This window comes from Schistocerca gregaria, chromosome X (assembly GCF_023897955.1).
Source record: "Schistocerca gregaria isolate iqSchGreg1 chromosome X, iqSchGreg1.2, whole genome shotgun sequence".
NCBI classification, from domain to species: domain Eukaryota; kingdom Metazoa; phylum Arthropoda; class Insecta; order Orthoptera; family Acrididae; genus Schistocerca; species Schistocerca gregaria.
In genome coordinates this window covers 498,658,999-498,680,333 of record NC_064931.1, presented here as the reverse complement: position 1 = coordinate 498,680,333, position 21,335 = coordinate 498,658,999, and the positions used below count along the sequence as shown (strand labels likewise).

The 21,335-nt window shown below is 45.1% G+C and overlaps 1 protein-coding gene across 1 annotated transcript in view; it reads left to right on the top strand.

Moving 5' to 3' along the window:
- Nucleotides 1-2,257: 2,257 nt before the first annotated feature.
- Nucleotides 2,258-21,335, top strand: part of LOC126297521 (nose resistant to fluoxetine protein 6-like) — a 310,627-nt gene continuing 291,549 nt past the window's right edge. The window contains exon 1 of the mRNA XM_049988414.1: nucleotides 2,258-2,453. Coding sequence (XP_049844371.1) covers nucleotides 2,261-2,453 — 193 coding nt within the window. The 5' untranslated portion in view covers nucleotides 2,258-2,260. The remainder of the gene's footprint in view (nucleotides 2,454-21,335) is intronic.

Below are 21,335 nucleotides of genomic sequence, written 5' to 3'. Positions count from 1 at the left end.
CACATTTGAACATTTTTGAACTTGTTGATGGAGCCCGCATCTCGTGGTCGTGCGGTAGCGTTCTCGCTTCCCACGCCCGGATTCCCGGGTTCGATTCCCGGCGGGTTCAGGGATTTTCTCTGCCTCATGATGACTGGGTGTTGTGTGCTGTCCTTAGGTTAGTTGGGTTTAAGTAGTTCTAAGTTCTAGGGAACTGATGACCATAGATGTTAAGTCCCGTAGTACTCAGAGCCATTTGAACCATTTTTTGTTGATGGCCCAGCATTGAAATCTGTAGCAATTTGCGGAAGGGATGCACTTCTGCCACATTGAACGATTCTCTTCAGTCGTCGTTGGCTCCGTTCTTGCAGGATCTTTTTCCGGCTGCAGCGACGTCGGAGACTTGGTGTTTTACTGGTTTCCTAATATTCACGGTTCACTCGTGAAATGATCGTACGGGAAAATCCCCACTTCATTTCTACCTCAGAGATGCTGTGTCCCATCGCTCGTGTTCCGAGTATAATGCCACGTTCAAACTCACTTAAATCTTGATAACGTGCAATTGCAGCAGTAACCGATCTAGTAACTGCGCCAGACACTTGCTGTCTTATGTAGGCGTTGCCAACCGCAGTACCGTAGTCTGTCTGTTTACATATCTCTGTATTTGAATACGCATGCCAGTTTCTTTGGCGCTTCAGCGTATAAGGCGTGTCGGTAATACGCAGACAACAGTGCAGTCGTTGTCGTATTTCAGAAACGGAGTGTTTTATCTGTCATCCAAAAGGGCATGGTCATTGGATTTCGGACCAAGAGTGGAAGCCTTTCCGAAACGGCTAAGTCTGTACACTGCCAGCATACTGTTGTGTTAAGGTAAACCGTGCATGGCAAAATGACGTAATTCAAAATCGGTGCCGACGCAACTATGGTACACCACAGGCCATAGACGACAGGGGTGTGCCGGCCGCTGTGGCCGAGCGGTTCCAGGCGCTTCAGTCCGGAACCGCCCGGGCGCAGGTTCGAATCCTGCCTCGGGCATAGATGTGTGTGATGTCCTTAGGTTAGTTAGGTTTAAGTAGTTCTAAGTCTAGGGAACTGGTGACCTCAGATGTTAAGTCCCATAGTGCTTGGAGCCCCCTTAAGGGTTTTTTTTTTTTTTTTTTTTTTTGACAGGTGTGAAGAGCGGCTGCGGAGATGTGTTTGGGCGAATAGACATGCAACTGATTAGCAACTGATCTCCCAGATGAACCGAAGTGTCCCCGAACGACTGTTCAGCGAACGTTGGTGTGTATTGGACTTCGCAGTAGGCGCCTGGTTCACGCACCCAGTATGACTGCTGTTCACCGGCGGACGACGAAGGATGGAACTTGCACGCCAGTACCTCAACTGGACAGCAAATGAGTGGTGGCACGGGGCCAGTCACGTTTTATGTTCCGTCGGACAGTTGTCCGTTGGCGTGAACGGCGTGAAACGCCTCAGAGCAAAGGGTACAGGTCTGAGGAAGGGTCGTGATGGTCTGGGGAATGTTTTCGTGGCATTCCTTGGCTGATTTCGTAATTCTGGAAGGCACAGTGAATCCACTCATGTATCCATCTATCCTTGGGGACCATGTCCAATCCTACATACAGTTTGTCTTTCCACGATACGGTGGCATCTACTAGCAGACCAATGCAAGGTGTCACCCAGTTCGCAGTGTACGTGCATTTGAAGAGTACCAGGATCAGTTTACGGTACTCCCTTGACCACCAAACTCCACGGATTTAAAGTCAGTCGAGAATATGTGGGACCACCTAAAGTGGGCTGTTCGCGCCGTGGATCCTCAATCGATAAATCTAGCGCAGCAGGGCACGGCATCGGAGTAGGCATGGCTTCACATCCCTGTCGGTACCCTTCAGAACGTCACTCACTCTCTTCCTACACATCTCGCAGCGGTCCTCACTGCAGGCTGCTGACGGGTGGTCACATTAATGTGAGTAGACAGTGCAAATACAAGTGTATAATGGCAAAAAAAGATCCTCATCTGAAAATCCAGTAAATATCGAAGGCGCTCGAAGTAAGTGAAAGGAGTGGTGTTGTGTACCCTCAAGATGGCGATGACACGGAGCTCCATAACGAGCGTGTGTTACGCAAACGGCGATCGGCGAGCTTTCTCCGGCGGGCGGCCGGTCTTCGTGGCCGCGGTGGCGGAGGAGAACGGCACCGGAAGGCTTCCGCGAGCCCCCTCCACGTCTGGCGCGGCCGCCCGGCACGTACAGAGGGCCGCAGAGCCGCAGTGCTGACAGCGATGTGGCGCTTGGCGGTTCTCGCGGTTCTGGCTGTGGCGGCCGCGGCGGCGGAGGACGCCTTCCTGTCGCAGGAGTCACTGCTGTATGCTCTGGCCGCCGCTGCACCGCCCGCCGCCTCCAACTCCTCCTGCAGCGGACAGCTCTCACAGCTGAGGGACGCCGCCGACCGCAGACACGTCTGGGCGCTCAAGAGTGAGTAACCTCACCCCGCCTACGTTTTACCCTCAGGTGACAGAAGTCCAGCAATTCCTCCTAACATCTTGTATGACGCTCTTTGGCCCGACATAGCGCGGCAACTCGACATGGCACGGACACAAGAAGTCGTTGCAAGTCCCTGCAGAAATACTGAGCCACGATCCCTCTGTAGTCGTCTATAACTGCGAAAGTGTTGTCGTTGCGAGGTTTGAGCACGATCTGACCCCTTGATTATCTCCCATTAAAGTTCGATGGGATTCATGTCGGGCTTTATCGGGTTGGCCAAACCATTCGCTGGAACTGTCCAAAATATTCTTCAAACCAATCGCGAACAGTTGTGGCCTTGTGACGTGGCCCATTATGATCCATAGAAGTTCCATCTTTGTTTGGGAACATGAAGCCCATGAATGGCTGCATAGCGCGGAGTGGCCGCACGGGTTGAGGCGCCTTGTCACGGGCTACGGGTGGTTCGAGTCCTCCCTCGGGCATGGGTGTGTGTGTTGTTCTTAGTATAAGTTAATTTAAGTAGTATGTAAGTCTAGGGACCGATGACCTCAGCAGTTTGGTCCCTTAAGAATTCACACACATTTGAACATTTGAATGGCTACAAATAGTCTCCAAGTCTCCGAACATAGCCAGGACCCAGTCTGTTCCGAGTAAACACAGCCCACACCATTATGGAGCCACCACCAGCTTGCACACTGCCTTGTTGAATGTAACTAGTGTTCGTGTGGTCTGCGCCACACTCGAACCCTACCATCAGCTATTACTAACTGAAATCGGGACTTATCTGGCCAGGTCACTGTTTTCCTGTCGTCTAGGGTCCAACCGATATGTCACGAGCCCAGGAGAGGTGCTGCAGGCGATGTCGTGCTGTTATCAAAGGCACTTGCGTCGGTCGTCTGCTGCCATAGCCCGTTAACGCCATATTTCACCGCACTGTCCTTAAGAATGCGTTACTCGTACGTCCCATATTGATTTCTGCTGTTACTTAGTGCAGAGTTGCTTGTCTGTTAGCACTGACAACTCCATGCAAACGCCACCGCTCTCGGAAGTTAAATGAAGGTCATCGGCCACTGCGTTGTCCATGGTGAGAGGTAATGTCTGAAGTTTTGTATTCTCGGGTCACCCTTGACTCTGTGGTTCTAGGAACATTGAATTGCCTGACATGATGGAATGTCCCATGCGTCCAGCTACAGCTTCCACTGCGCTTTCGAAGCCCGTTAATTCCCGTCGTGCGGCAATAATAATGACAGGAACCTTTTTATATGAATCACCTGAGCACAAATAGCAACTCCGCCAATGCACTGGCCTTTTACACTTTGTGTACACCATACTGCCACCATCTGTATATGTCCACATCGCTATCCCATGACTTTTGTCACTTCAGTGTATAGCCCAGTGCTGTTGTACTAGTTGATACATCCGCGTTAACAATAACTATGCTTTCAAATGGTTCAAATGGCTCTAAGCACTATTGGACTTAACATCTGAAGTCATCAGTCCCATAGACTTAGAACTACTTAAACCACACATCCATACCCGAGGCAGGATTTGAACCTGCGACTGTAGCAGCAGCGCGGTTCCGACTCAAGAGCCTAGAACCGCTCGGTCACAGCGGCCGGCTAACTATGCTTTATCCTCTAATCGTCGAGCCTGGTCGTCTAGTGATAAAGGGCATTCCTGGAAACCCAGAGGTCGCGAGATCGGATCCTGATCGGCCTGAAATTTTGGGTCTATCTTTAATTTAGCCTTCACTCGTCTACAACGTGAGAAATTTCCAGGAGGGACATGTGTTCCGGCTTCCACGTTAAACTCCAACTTACAATTTCCCAGCTGGATATCTGGTGTAGAGCGGACGGGATGGCGTCAGTCGAAATTCATTGAGCCACACGAAATTATTATTATTATCTTACAATTTGGAAGTTCATAGGATTATCAGATAGTGGCGTAAGGTGATGCCACTATTGTTTAGCAATGAACAATCTATGGCAACAACTTAATAACGAGTGATATTGATTTTATGGGTATTAGGCGGTGGAGTAAGGTAGGAGAGTTCACCGATTTGACCGTGCGTGTTGGCTCGCCCTCACGCCTCAGCAGTGATACCGGTGGGTGGAAAAGCGAGGAGAGGAGGAATCGGTACAAGGCAGTTCGGCACGAGAAATATTGTCAACGAGCCTATCCCGTGGCAGTTAATGTTAGATCTACGGAGATGCGTCACTTCGCGGTGGTTAATTAATGCATTTTGTGGCTAATGTATTCTCCAAGACTGATGCACTGACGATAAGCGACAATGAAATGGAACTTACATTTCTTTTAACTGACGAAGCGAAGGACATAGGGCAGCAAGGTAGGAAATGTGATAGCTCTTATTACTGATGCTGCCTTCTGATGATGTCGTTTTAGGACTAAGTTTAAATTGACATAGACTTCTATATATATGACTACTTTATTCACACGTTAAAAATAAAAATGCAGACTGACAATGATTCCTACTTATTTTGCTTTTCACTAAAGCATCAGTCTCTGGTATCACTTTCTGAACCCTACTAGTACGAAGATGAGATTCTAAGTGGCGGTCTGTGACTGATCTCCTGTGGGTATATTTGGTTCTCTTCGTTGCGGAAAAAAGTTGCTCGCACAAGTATGTAGGTCCAAAGACCAACATAATCGTAGCTGCCAACTTGTGACGTCGTGGAAAATTCTGTTGCGTAAGCATTTTACACAAGTCTACAACGCTTATTTTATCACGAAATATATCACGCAACTGCCTGTCACAATGCAGGTCTGTAAGTTCTAACTGCAGCTAGACATCCAGCACTGACGTGTTGTAAATTGATGTTGGTGTATCTAGCTGAGCTCTGAAGTTCCTAACACGGCCATAATGCTGCTTTTCATAGATTTAAAAAGAGCTCTTCTCCACTTTTAAGCACTGGGCCATTAAACCTCACCGTTCGTGTCGTTGTATTGTGTAAAACGACTGGCTTGTTTTAACTACCCATCTTTCCCGGTCATATTCTCGGAATACTGGCGTCAGCTATTCGTCGCGATAATGCTCTTGCCGCCAGCCCCTCTTCACCCGTTTGTTGCAGATACATAAACATTTTAATCGTTACGTGTCTGGCTATTGTACCGACTGCAACACGCGACCTGTGGAGGGTTAAGTACTGTATATACGCTTGCGTCTGAGGCTACTGCGAACTTAACACACGGTCATTTCTCTGAAGGCAGCGCTCAGTTTGTATTTCCCCTGCACTACATAATGACGTCCAACCATCCCATTTTACTACGAGCGCTCATCACCCAGGCGGCCAACGCACATTGGCGCTCGCGCCCGCCTAGCCGCATTCAGAACAGGCCTGGTCTGAGACATATTTCTGTGTATTAGACCAAGGAATAAAAGCCATAAAGCCAATCAATATAAATATCAGCGGTCAAAGCGTGCAGTGTACGAACTTTATATCAGGTAGGGAGTTCAGAAAGTGAGTTACACATGTCGTACCACGCTACGTACACGTGCAACAAGAGTGGCGCATTGCCAGAAGAAAGTACATGTTCCGGTTTTCCGGAAGACACAGTTCTGATGCAGTTATGATAATAGGTTGATCACGGTGTGCGATTGGAACGGCGCGGCAAAATGAAACGTAATCCAGAGTTAAAGTACGCCGGACAGTGCGATTCTTGTGAGCAAAACGTCTAAATTGCCCACAGATTCACCGAGAAATTCTAGCGGTGTACTCACCAAATGCGTTACCGCGTCCAGCGGTAGTGAAACGGAGCCAAAAATTTGAGTGACATCGCAAAGTCGTGAGTAATGCCGATAGGGAAGTGCAGATTTTGCACCACGGGATTTCCTTCTTTTCAGCAGCTTGAAAGAACATCAGAGGAGAAAGAGATATTCCAACCATTCGCACAACAGTCTAGAATGGACTAAACATCTAGAATGGTTCCGCGACCAAGGAGCGAATTCCAATCGTTGAGAAAATGACCGATTTGTAGAAATTTCGGACTGTTGTTTAGTGACACTTGATGACTATGTTAGAAAATGGGGTCATATATCTGTGTTATTCTGAAGTTTAATAAAGGTTACTTGGCATGCCACAATAATATGTAATTTACTCTCTGAAGTCCGCTCGTAACATGGTACGTAAGTAACTTCATTTCTTTTTGTCACACCATTGCACGAACTGTAATTTATAGGAATTCAGACCTACCTACTTCGCAGACAACTATTCTTTTCAACGCCCAAATATGTTTCGACACATTGGCGCTACCATAACTGGCTACCTTGAGTCAGGTCCATTATCTAGAATTCTATTTATGTACGAATTTCATTACATTATTGTGAAGCTTGCCATAGTTTTCGTGGCACCTGTTCTCATCCGCATGTTCATTTGTTGCAAATTAATGTAAGGAAGATCGTACAGAACCTAACATTCTAGAGAATAAAACACGATTAAATGCACCCACTTCTGATGACATAATAGTGTCGAAACATATTTCAACACTATAAAGATTAGTTGTTTCCATAAAAGACGGATCTCAGTTCCTATAATTTAATGCTGTTTTGTCGGAAACTGACATTCTGAGCCCGTGGCTGTATACAAAATATAGATTGACTCTTACAAAGAAGATAACAAATGGTTCAAATGGCTCTGAGCACTATGGGACTTAAGTTCTGAGGTCATCAGTCCCACAGAACTTAGAACTACTTAAACCTAACTAACCTAAGAACATCACACACATCCATGCCCGAGGCAGGATTCGAATCTATGACCGTAGCGGTCGCGCGGTTCCAGACTGTAGCGCCTAGAACCGCTCGGCCACCCTGGCTGGCTGAGAGAAGATAACAGCAACCAGTCGACGGGAACCTCCAGGACAAGTATACTCGCGCTCACGTTCCCACGTATTCCAATATCCGGTCACTGTCACATCAGAATGCCCCACAAATACTTGTATCGCACGGTTAGACCATCCGACGAAATGGGCACCAATAATGCGGTTCGTTTCAAACTCTGTCAGGCGCTGATAATGCAGTTTCAGGCGGGTAAGTGGCATCCCCGTGTTCTTCAGTCGTCATTCCACATTTTATCCTCCCCTCCTTATCCACCCTACCAGGCCTGATAAAATCGCTAAATACGAACAACACTAATGGACTCAGGTCGCCTTTCTATCAGCCACAGAGAATTACAGCTCTAATCATTTACATACACGCCGATCTCAAATAATGCCACAAGCTCCAACACAGATATCCACGCACGTGCAAATATGGCTTTATAATACCAAATCAAGATGTTTCAACTTGAGGATGCAGCCGCTGAAACTAGAAAATCTCGATTTGTCGCGGAGAGAATGGTGGTAGTGTACTATTGACTATAGAAAGCACTGAAGATTGTGGTACTTAAAGAAACTCAAAAACATTATTCACTTGGAAGTCTTACGTCCAACATTCTCTCCTACAGTTAACTGTGGCGCTTAAAACGTTTCGAGCAAAGACGAAGGAAGATTACAGCATAACGTCTCGTTGACAGAGGGATATTTAGCATCGGAAAGCTATTCCAGATGGGTGATGAGCTCCTAATATCAGTCTTACACAGAAGATAAAGGCGTTGCTGTTCTGCATAAAAGAGCAAGGTGGTGGTTTGCCATCACCTTTGTAAGATATGTTACGAATTGTCAGATGCGATTACAGAGTATCGTGGCATGTCTACGATGAGCTCTAGTGCGATTTACTATTACGTTTGCATTGTTGTGGTTGAGTACAGAAATGAAAGGAAGGGCGAGAGTGCATCGTAGTAGTGGCACTAAGGACGCGAATATCGGATAGTACAAACCGATTTTAACGGCTCCACTTCACGAACGCATCACCATCTACAGTGTCACATGTCATCATTCCACGAGCAACTACGAAGAGATTTGGAATTTACACTATGAGATCAAAAGTATCTGGCCACCCCGAAAAACATACGTTTTTCATATTAGGTGCATTGTGCTGCTACCTACTGCCAGGTACTCCTTATCAGCATTAAATATCGTGAGGTAGCAGAATGGGGCGCTCTGCGGAACTCACGTACTTCGAACGTGGTCAGGTGATTGGGTGTCACTTGTGTCATACGCCTGTACGCGAGTTTTCCACACTCCTAAACATCCTCAGGTTCACTGTTTCCGATGTGATGGTGAAGTAGAAATGTGAAGAGACACGTACAGCACAAAAGCATACAGGCCGACCTCGTCTGTTGACTGACAGAGAGCGTCGACAGTGAAGAGGATCGTAATGTTTAATAGGCAGACATCAATACACAGGAATTCCAAACTGCACCAGGATCCACTGCAAGTACTGTGAGAGTTAGGCGGGAGGTGAGAAAACTTGGATTTAATGGTCAAGCGGCTGCTCATAAGCCACACATCACACCGGTAAATGCCAAACGACGCCTCTCTTGGTGTAAGGAGCATGAACATTGGACGACTGAACAGTGGAAAAAGGCTGTGTGGAGTGACGAATCACGATACACAATGTGGCGATGCGATGGGAGGGTGTGAGTACGGCGAAAACTGTAAAATTCGGAGGCGGTGGTGTTATGGTGTGGTCGTGTTTTTCATGGAGGGGGCTTGCACCCCTTGTTCTTTTGCGTGGTACTATCACACCACAGGCCTTCATTGATGTTTTAAGCACTTTCTTGCTTCCCACTGTTGAAGAGCAATTCGATGATGGCGATTGCATCTTTCAGCATGATCGAGCACCTGTTCATAATGCACGACCTGTGGCGGAGTGGTTACACGACAATAACATCCATGTAATGGACTGGCCTGCATAGAGTCCTGACTTGAATCCTATCGAACACCTTTGGGCTGTTTTGGAAAGCTGGCTTCGTGCCAGGCCTCACCGACCGCCATCGATACCTCTCTTCAATGCAGCACTCCGTGAAGAATGGGCTGCCATTCCCCAAGAAACTTTCCAGCACCTGATTGAACGTACGCCAGCGAGAGTGGAAGCTGTCATCAAGGCTAAGAGTGGGTTAACACCGTATTGAATTCCAGCATTATCGATGGAGGACGCCAGGAACTTGTAAGTCATTTTCAGCCAGGTGCCTGGATACTTTTGATCGCGTAGTGTATATCCAAATAGCGTTATACGAGGGTCGTCCAGAAAGTAATGCACAGCATTTTGTTTTCTTCAACAGTTCTTTATTGAACATATTCAGAATTACACACAAGAAGCCGGCCTTGGTGGCCGAGCGGTTCTAGGCGCTACAGTCTGGAACCACGCGACCGCTACGGTCGCAGGTTCGAATCCTGCCTTGGGCATGGGTGTGTGTGATGTCCTTAGGTTAGTTAGGTTTAAGTAGTTCTATGTTCCAGGGGACTGATGACCTCAGAAGTTAAGTCCCATAGTGCTCAGAGCCATTTGAACCATTTGAACACACAAGGAAGAATGGTGTTTTATCTACCCACCCTATATTTCCCCGTAACCTCCATCCCATTCTATGGTCATCCTCCAGAGCGAAACAAGGGCGTGTATGCTCTGTCGGTTCCAATCCTTGTCCTGGTGGCGGAGTCAGTGCTTCACTGTGTGAACTTCCTTTGCTCATTGGCAGATGCAGTGCTAGCTGGCGAGTAGTAATGCGTCTGTCCTCGTGAATGACATGTTAGGTGTGACAGCCGTGGATGGGCTCCCCGACCGCTGCAAATCGTGGAGCTCCGCCGAACCGCCTTCTGATGACCTCACCCTCCGTGCCCAGTGACTAACTGTTCTGCTGACAGCCGATGCTCCATAGACTTTGCACAAGCGTTTATGAACATTTCCCACAGTTTCCCTCTCTGCAGTGAGAAATTCAATGACGGCACGTTGCTTGTAACGTACGTCACCTACAGACGCCATTTCGAAACTGTCCTACAGCTACGCTATCTGTCGAAAGTGACGGAAACTTGGCGCGCTCACTCAATAGACTTCAAATAATACATACGTAACGTTTCGCAATCGTGGCATTGTTTTCAGCTGAGAAAAATATGAGGTGCATTACTTTCTGGGCAATCCTCGTATATGCCAGTACCTCTTCCCCTGTGGGCGGCCACCAGGAACCAAACGGATCACTTCCGGTGGAGCGTCACCGCACTGGCGTGCGTTACCGACTTCGAATACGGAGACAGGGTTGGTCGAGAATGACGAAAGAGTTCGCCCGTTGCTTGCATATAGAAGCCATTCAAGCAGTCGCCTGAAGGTATTAAGTGAAACCATCATAAACTTGAATCTGATTAGCAGAAAGGAATTCGAACTCCGCTTATTTCGGTACGAGTCCCATGTCTTAATAATTTTGACATTCCACTCGGTCATCAAAGTTTGAGTTTCTCGTCACTGGCGTTGTCTTGGGTTGAAGACCCACGTCATCAAAATGTCCTAGACGTCGCGAAAAGCGTACTGTAACCTTCAAAAATGGCTCTGAGCACTATGGGACTTAACATCTATGGTCATCAGTCCCCTAGAACTTAGAACTACTTAAACCTAACTAACCTAAGGACAACACACAACACCCAGCCATCACGAGCAGAGAAAATCCCTGACCCCGCCGGGAATCGAACCCGGGAACCCGGTAGTGTAACCTCTTGTTTTGTTATACTACTGATTATATAAAACGATGATTTTGTGTGAGAACAATTTGTGAGAATGCGTACACTTTTATGTGATTTACAGCGAAACATTTCCATTTTATTGAAACCCGTGCAGTAGACTTACAAGAGGACTGCACATACTCGTCATCACCGTTGTCGGCCAGTTTTGGTCTATTTGCGGGCTTTGCCACAAATTTAAGCGACATAAGTGGGAACTTCAGGTGGCCAAGCGCTTAGAAAAAATAGCATTTGTGGCGTGGGCTGGGCAAGGCGTGAACCATTTATGTTAGCGATGATTCCAGGCAGTGGTTGGTGCAGCTGAAAAAGTACAGATCCGTGGGTCCAGTCGCAACCTGGAACCTTTTTTTTAATTTTCAATTTTTGCTTTACTTACACTACAAGTATACCGAAATAATTGTCGATGTATTGTATGTACCAACATTTTCATAAAAGTCATGAAAGGGAATGACAAACAAAAATTTGGGATTGCGAATAAATTTTGAAGAAAGGCTGTAAAGCATACACGGGAATTTCGTATATAAAATTAGACACTTGTATTATTTTACAGTAGATCGTTTACATGTGTTGTGGCAATATTCATCGCAAAAACAGGGGAAGTAGTAGATTTGTCGGCATCTTGCACACGTCATAAACGCCGCATTTTTATACAATTAGATGGTTGTTTTAAAGCTTCTACGCAAAAATAAACTCAATTTTGGTTCGCAAACTGTTATCTATCATCGCTTGATTTGACAGCAAATCATGCGTAATGCCGGCCGGTGTGGCCGCGCGGTTCTAGGCATTTCAGTCTGGAACCGCGCGACCGCTACGGTCGCAGGTTCGAATCCTGCCTCGGGCATGGATGTGTGTGATGTCCTTAGGTTAGTTAGGTTTAAGTAGTTCTAAGTTCTAGGGGGACTGATGACCTCAGATGTTAAGTCCCATAGTGCTCAGAGCCATTTGAGCCATTTCATGCGTAATGCAAATTTCTTAGCTCCCGATAAAACAGGCAGTGTTGCACTAATGGTGTGCATTTGTGTGTAATCTCTTGAATAATGGGTGACAGTAATCCTTCATCATATCGAAAAATCTTGTCGTGTAATTGTGGATTTGTTGGTCGTCCCCAACAGTCAATTAACAGAAGAAATTTGTTATCCTGCACATACGATCTCATCACATCGAATACAATATATCGGGAACTGTCTAAGTTTGTTTGTAGTGTAAGTAACGTAAAAAATTGAAAGTTTAAATACAATATTTCCGCACAGGGACACAATCCAACGACTCTCTGATTACCCTTCAGTACTTTTTCCTCTGCGCCAGACCAACCAATGCTCGGAAGTTACGTTAACATAAAAAGCTCATGCTTTGCCCGGCCAGCGCCAAAAATGCTATTTTTTCTAAACGCTTGGCCATCTGCAGATCCCGTTTCTGTCATTTTCATTTCTGGTCAAGCCCTGTATACACCACGAATGTGGTTGAAATTGGTGATTCCGCGCAGGCGCCGTCCTCTTGTTAGAGGGACTTCGCTTGTGTCTAACGATAGAGCTTTAATGGTTTGAGGAGTTGGTGCTCTGGTGCTCATGGTATTTTATTTGCTTCTGTATTCCTAGTTTCCTAGAATGCTCGGTACAAGCGAAGATTTCGTGTGAGTATCAATAAGCTTGAAAGACAACTTGAAGTTTCTCTGGTGTCACCTTAAAACTATTTGCATCAAAATAAAATATAAAACATTATTCCTCCGCGCTCTTCAATGCAGACGAATGTATTCTTCCATCCAGAAAATCTATTGAAACACAGGCAGTTTATATGAATTCTCTTATATCAATACTTCCTTCCATAGGTGGTTTCAAGAAACAGCTTCATCACACACGGAAATAAAATGCCATATGTCGGGAGATAAGTAAATTATGTGCTTTGTCAATATGTGGAACAGCCTGCAAATAGGGGCATGAACACAATGTAGAAAAAAACTAGGTTTTTCAGATTTTGAAAGACCTGAGTTAGGACTCCTGCACTGACAAGAAAATTGGTGCATTAATCCGACAAGCAGGTCGTGGCATGTAGAAAGAAGCAAAATATTTTTAACATTAATGCAAAAAATAAAGAGACAGCGCAGTTAAGACGTGAACCGGAAGAACGGTATTAGTTCCAGAATTCTAGAAGTACGAATTGAAATAAACTAAACAAAATAGAACATTGGTAGCTGCTGTGGAAAACAAGAGAAGCACTCCCAAATTTACTTCGATAGGATACAAGTCTGGAACTGTAGGAGTTATGATCAAAAGTAGTCAGGTAATGGCAGAAAAATACTAAATACACTATGAAAGCCACGTACATTTTCATGTGTTTGGGAAGTGAAAAAACATAATGAACACTAAACTAATGGTACTGATGAATCCACCTAACGCTTTGTTGCCATATAACGTAAGTTATGTGAATATTCCGCGACAAGCAGAGTGGGCGTGCGCGGTACAAGAACGGCAAAAATTTTACAAAGGTCATAGCGTATTTCGGTGGATAATTCAAAATGTGGTGAAAATTGGCGTCATTGGCATAATAAAAACAAAAGCGCAGGCGCTGTCTTATGGAAGAATGGGTTCCACATTAGAGGACTGCCGGTTGACGCCACACAGCCAGCTTTGGCGACACCGTTAAGTTCCGTTCAGAGGAGAACGTCCTCAGTAGAGTGACAACTCGCAGCTGAGCTTTGTGGTCGCTGGGACCACCAGGAACATTGTTCCTCTGGGGTGTCAACACGGTTGGATAATAGATCGGTTCCCTACGTGTTAGGCATCGATTGCTGCTGAATACTTCAAGTTTATTACAACAGAGAGAAAGTCTTGAAAGGCGTCAGTGAAATTCGACTACGTGTGTAATGAAAGAACTTTCTATATCGTGCTTCATTTATTCATATAAACTGTACATTTTCCGTTTCAGAAGCTCACAAGAATTTTTTTTAAGACACGGATGACGTAAGTGGCTACTTAGAGCGTATGAAAGGCGCGGTTCTGGTGGCAGACTAAAGAAAATACATTTTGAATGTCAACGTCAGTGCGCCCTCTGTATTGTGGAGTAGTGACTGCACTGTTGCTAGGTGACTAGATCTAATGGATTAAATCGATGAATCCAAGCCGCACGGAGTGGCCACGCTGTTAGAGGCGCCGTGTCACTGACTGCGCGGTCTCTCCCGCCGGAGGTTCGAGTCCTCCCTCGGGCATGGGCGTGTGTGTTGTTCTTAGCGTAAGTTACTTTAAGTGGTGTGTAAGTCTAGGGACCGATGACCTCAGCAGTTTGATATAATAGGAATTCACACACATGATCGTAAACAGGCCTAATAACCCAACGATATATCAAAACAGAGCAGGATCTAGTTCAGATATTGATGTAACACTTGACTCAAGACTTTGAGGGTATCAAAGAGTGGTAGGTAGATGATGCGTCACCTACAAGTGATCAAAATACAACGTACATAGTAGTGGAACTTAAACAGGACGCAGGAGCTCAAGAGTATTTGCGGTTCATCACCGTAATATTCAAAAAACTGACTAATGACTCTTAAGGGAACGCTATAACCAGAGGGACGAGAGGATGAACTCATCCTCGCCGAGAGAGCAAACAGGCTGGGAAAAACAATAAAACGTGCAATGGACGAGGCTATGGCGACTGTCAGAAATAAACAACTATCATGTGCTGCAGAATTAGGTTACTTTAGAAAGGAGGTCCGCATGTGTCGCCAAGATGTATCGGCAAGCCATAGGCAAGAGAAAGAGAGGCAACAACGGCTGAGAAATTATACAGCAAAACGGCAGGAATAAAAGGGAAAAAAACAATACAGTACGTGATGACTGCTTGTCGGATTGTATGTCAAGTGAACAGACCCTAAATCGTGTGAAATGTATACTGTTGTAATAAGATCCAGCAGAGCTTTAGGAACAGTGGAAACGAACTGCATCTACAATGCACCAGAATTTTGTTTGTCTTTTCCCTCCAACGGTTCCAATCGGTAACAGCTGCAAACTGAGATCATATATTCTATTTGATACATATCTGCAGTCTTTGGAAGGAAAAGGTACGGAAGTCCGGAAACTTTTGGTAACAGGGCATACCCACTGACTGCGGAAGGTTATTTGAATGACATATATCTGCGTCTATATCCATACTCCGCAAGCCACCTTATGGTGTATAGTGGAGGGTACTCTGTGTATCGCTGTCGCTCCCCTCCCCCCCCCCCCCCCCCCTCCCCTTTTCCAGTTCCAGTCGTGAATAGTCCATGGGGAGAACGGTTTTTGGTAAATATTGGGAACTACATTGTACAATGCAGAGCTGTATTCATTATTTTGTTTAGACTGTCGATTTCGGGCAAACTCAGACCATCTTCGGTTCATAAGACCTGTTCAACTGTGTACAGTACAACTGCAATAATTAGCCATTCTGAAATTTTCTATTGAAGTATAACATATGTTATAACTAGAGACCGGATTATATGCATCATAAAAACCTTAAAATATGCATGCAAATATGCACTAAAAATGCTTAAAAATGCATGAAAAGTGGCGAAATATGCAACATCAAATAATAAAACAACATGGTAGTTACGGCGTACATTATATCTGAAAGTCGAACTTGTGCATATCAATTACGGGGAAGAGCGCCGGCACCGCGAAAAATCGGTACATATAGAACGCTGATATCATTTTCTGAGTACTTTCTGGTAGAGGTTACAAGGGGGCCTTTCTGGAATTATTTTCTACAAATTTGCAAAATGTGGCCGCATACCATGTTTCAAGAATTATTCCTTCTTTGTTATTGTTGTCGGTAACAAGCGGATGCGTTACGAGTGAGTCGCAGCGAAACAATTGATATGTACAGTACTAAATTTGAGATATATCGCACGCAGAGGGGCACGCTCAAGAACTCCGTAACATTTTATTTAAAAAACAACAAACAATCATGAATTTTTTTGAACAGTATTAACTTATAAATTAATACGATTGGACCAAAGTATCATTTACAATTTATTTTATATTTTTCTACTACTGTAAACATAAACGACCAAGTACTGTTCCAAATATTGTGTCATCGATCACTCAAAACATTTTTATAAGCGGAAAAGGCCCGTTCTGCATCAACTGAGGTAACTGGGCAGTATTTGAATTTAGCCGGCCAGAGTGGCCGAGCGGCTCTAGGCGCTACAGTCTGCAACCGCGCGACCGCTACGGTCGCAGGTTCGAATCCTGCCTCGGGCATGGATGTGTGTGATGTCCTTAGGTTAGTTAGGTTTAAGTAGTTCTAAGTTATAGGGGACTGATGAGCTCAGACGTTAAGTCCCATAGTGCTCAGAGCCATTTGAACCATTAGTATTTGAATTTGGGTGCTTTGTTGGCACTTATTGTTTCTGGTAAAAGCTCACCCGTCCCATTAATAAAACTATCAGTTTGCGCAAGAGTTCAAAGCCTGGGTTATTGTTTAAACTGTTTTCAGACTTTTCTTTAAGTTTTCTTGAGAATACGTCCGGCAGTGAGGAGCTCACTAGCATAATTTGATTCATTAACTGAATAGATTCATTCAACGCCAAACCTAGAGTTTCAAGCTTTTTAATACTTGCACGTATATGGTAAAAATAAGTGCTAACCACAGCAATGTCTTTTTTAATACCGAGATCATTAAAAGCTTCCTTGCACTGGCAAACTGCCAAAGCTACTGCGCTATCGAAGTAGTTTACTACCCATCTAATAGCCTCGAAATGTTCATTGTAAAACAACACAGCTTTAACCCACGTACCGCAACGAGTTACCACTGGTTTTGGACATAAAGGCACATTTGGTACACTACTGGCCATTAAAATAGCTACTCCACGAAGATGACGTGCTACAGACCCGAAATTTAACCGACGGGAAGAAGATGCTGTGATATGCAAATGATTAGCTTTTCAGAGCATTCACAAGAGGTTGGCGCCGGTGGCGACACCCACAACGTGCTGACATTAGGAAAGTTTCCTACCGATTTCTCATACACAAACAGCAGTTGACCGGCGTTGCCTGGTGAAATGTTGTTGTGATGCCTCGTGTAAGGAGAAGAAATGCGTACCATCACGTATCCGACTTTGATAATGGTCGGATTGTAGCCTATCGCGATTGCGGTTTATCGTGTCGAGGCATTTCTGCTCGCGTTGCTCGAGATCCAATGACTGTTAGCAGAATATGGAATCGGTGGGTTCGGGAGGGTAATACGGAACGCCGTGCTGGATCCCAACGGCCTCGTATCACTGGCAGTCGAGATGACAGGCATCTTATACGCATGGCTGTATCGGATCGTGCAGCCACGTCTCGATCCCTGGGTCAACAGATGGGGACGTTTGCAAGACAACAACCATCTGTACGAACAGCTCGACGACGTTTGCAGCAGCATGGAGTATCAGCTCGGAGACCATGCCTGCAGTTACTCTCGACGCTGCATCACAGACAGGAGCGCCTGCGATGGTGTACTCAACGACAAACTTCGGTGCACGAATGGCAAAACGTCATTTTTTCGGATGAATCCCGGTTCTGTTTGCAGCATCATGATGGTCACATCCGTGTTTGGCGACATAGAGGTGAACGCACATTGCCGGCCATCGTGGCCGAGCGTTTCTAGGCGCTACAGTTTTGAGCCGCGCGACCGCTACGGTCGCAGGTTCGAATCCTGCCTCGGGCATGCATGTGTGTGATAGATGTCCTTAGGTTAGTTAGGTTTAAGTAGTTCTAAGTTCTAGGGGACTGATGTCCTCAAAAGTTAACTCCCATAGCGCTCAGAGCCGTTTGAACCATTTTTTGAACGCACATTGGAAGCGTGTATTCGTCATCGCCATACTTGCGTATCACCTGGCGTGATGGTATGGGGTGCCATTTGTTACACGTCTCGGTCACCTCTTGTTAGCATTGACGGCACTTTGAACAGTGGACGTTACATTTCAGATGTGTTACGACCAGTGGCTCTACCCTTCATTCGATCCCTGTGAAACCCTGCATATCAGCAGGATAAAGCACGACCGCATGTTGTAGGTCCTGTACGGACCTTCCTGGATACAGAAAACGTTCGAGTGCTGCCCTGGGCAGCACATTTTCCAGATCTCTCACCAATTGAAAACGTCTTGTCAATGGTGGCCGAGCAACTGGCTCGTCACAGTACGCCAGTCACTACTCTAGATGAACTGTAGTATCGTGTTGAAGCTGCATAAGCAGCTGTACCTGTACACGCCATTCAAGCTTTGTTTGACTCAATGCCCAGTCGTATCAAGGCCGTTATTACGGCCAGATGTGGTTGTTCTGGGTACTGATTTCTTAGGATCTATGCACCCAAATTGCGTGAAAATGTAATCACATGTCAGTTCTAGTATAATATATTTGTCCAATGAATACCCGTTTATCATCTGCATTTCTTCTTGGTGTAGCAATTTTAGTGGCCAGTAGTGAAGATTTTCTTCGTAAGTCTTGAAGCGAAGAGGAGCCTTGAGAAATACTTTCTTTGTGGATGAAATCAGTTTATTTATATTCACAAACGTGTAACGTACTTCAGCAAGGCGATCTACCCCATGAGCAGAGCATGTCAGATGAATCAAATTCGGATAAAATACTCGCAGGGCTTTTCCTGCCTTGATCATATAAGCAGAAGCATCTGAAATAAACACCAGCACCCTTTCATCTACAGAAGATTCTGGAAATGTTTTTCTAATACCCTCATTCACAAATCTCGCGATCGTAGAATTATTTACTTTTTGAAGTTTTTTGCAGGCCGTTAAATAGGAATAAGAAGGCTCTTCTTTTAAAGCACCAACAATTAAATTTGCAATGTAATGGCCACAAGTGCCTGTAGTTTCGTAAACTGAAATCCAGATAATGCTCTCCTTGAGTTCATTGCTTATTTCTTCTAGAACATTAACATAAATTGTCGGTAAGTAATTTTTACGCAATGTTGATTCATCTGGTATATTTTGATTTAAGCAGTATTTGCGCAGGAAACCTTTGTGGGTAGGGTGTGTAAGTTTGTGGAGAGGAATATTTCTTGCAATGAATGCTTGACATAGATCCATGTCAAATCGACTTTTTTGGTTACCTTTCGACAAATCCCTGCTACTGCAACTTATTGTTGTCAGAAGTTATTGTCGTCGTCCTTTCTTCTGCATTCCTGCGATGTAAAGACTTGTCTTCACATGCTGGTCTATTTAAATCTTTTTTTTTTTTTTGCACGAAAAGTTTTCTTCGCGAACTCGACAATATAAAACAATTCCATCATATGTAATTGTTCCAGGTTGGTCAGCCATCCATTAAACGACGTTTCTTTCTTCAGGCGGCATGGTTCATGAAACGTTACACACTACACATCGTAAACACGCTCAACTGTGTACAAGTAAATAGAAAGCTAAACTGAAACAATGGACGTGCGACCAAAAAGCTTGCGTAGTTGTCACCGATGCGTACGGATGACAGCGGAGAAGATTAGCCGGGGCGTGGGTGCTGGAGCATTGACTCTGTCTGCCTGTTCCTGTTCCTCTTCTGTAATGATTTCGCTAGGCAGTGGCCTCTCGGTTAGCAATTGCACGCAGTTCTAGGCCGCGGTCAATCTGTGAGACATCAAAACTACATCGAGTAGAGACCGCCCGTCTAAAATTTTAAAATATTGTAAACATAGAGCGAAAATATGCATCCTCAATAATTTTTAGTTAAAATATGCAATGACCGGTGAAAAGGGGCCAAATTTTCGTAAACCTCTATGTGAGCCCAAACATCTCTAATTTTACCTTCATGTTCTTTTCATGATATGCACGTGGGAGGAAACAATATATTGGTTGACTCGTCTAGAAACATACGCTCTTGGAAGTTTTATAGTAAACTAGACCGTGATGTAGAACGCCTCTCTTGTAGCGTTTGCCACTAGAGTTACCTGATCGTTTTCGAGGCACTTCCGCGCTTACTTAATAAGCCTGTGACGAAGCGCGCTGCTCTTTTTTGGATCTTGTCTACTCTCGCAAAAAATCCTCTCTAGTACAGATCACAGATTACCGAACAATATTCGAGTATTGGTTAAATGATGGTTTCCTAGACTATCTCCTTCCTAGGTGGACTACATTTCCTGACAATTCATCCAATGTATCTTCGTCTGACATTTACCTTAGCTACATTTAGTTTTATGATATCTTTCCACTTGAAATCGCTCCATAGGCATACTCCTAGATACTTCATGCAAATGGCTGCTTCCAGTGATTGTTCTGCAATCGTGAAATCCTCTAATAATGGAGATTCTACATCTACATCTACATTTATACTCCGTAAGCCACCCAACGGTGTGTGGCGGAGGGCACTTTACGTGCCACTGTCATTATCTACCTTTCGTGTTCCAGTCGTGTATGGTTCGCGGGAAGAACGACTGCCGGAAAGCATTCGTGCGCACTCGAATCTCTCTAATTTTACATTCGTGATCTCCTCGGGAGGTATAAGTAGGAGGAAGCAATATATTCGATACCTCATCCAGAAACGCACCCTCTCGAAACCTGTACAGCAAGCTACACCGCGATGCAGAGCGCCTCTCTTGGAGTCTGCCACTTGAGTCTGCTAAACATCTCCGTAGCGCTATCACGCTTACCAAATAAGTCTGTGACGAAACGCGCCGCTCTTCTTTGGATCTTCTTTATCTCCTCTTTCAACCCGACCTGATACGGATCCCACACTGATGGGCAATACTCAAGTATAGGTCGAACGAGTGTTTTGTAAGCCACCTCCCTTGTTGATGGACTATATTTTCTAAGGACTCTCCCAGTGAATCTCATCCTGGCACCCGCCTTGCCAACAATTAATTTTATATGATCATTCCACTTCAGATCGTTCCGTACACGTACTCCCAGATATTTTACACATGTAACTGCCACCAGTGTTTGTTCCGCTATCATATAATCATAAAATAAAGAATCCTTCATTCTATGTATTCGCAATACATTACATGTGTCTATGTTAAGGGTCAGTTGCCACTCCCTGCACCAAGTACCTATCCGCTGCAGATCTTCCTGCATTTCGCTATAATTTTCTAATGCTGCTATTTCCCTGTATACTACAGCATCATCCGCGAAAAGCCGCATGGAACTTCCGACACTATCTACTAGGTCATTTATATATATTGTGAAATGCAATGGTCCCATAACACTCCCCTGTGGCACGCCAGAGGTTACTTTAACGTCTGTAGACGTCTCTCCATTGAGAACAACGTGCTGTGTTCTGTTTGCTAAAAACTCTTCAA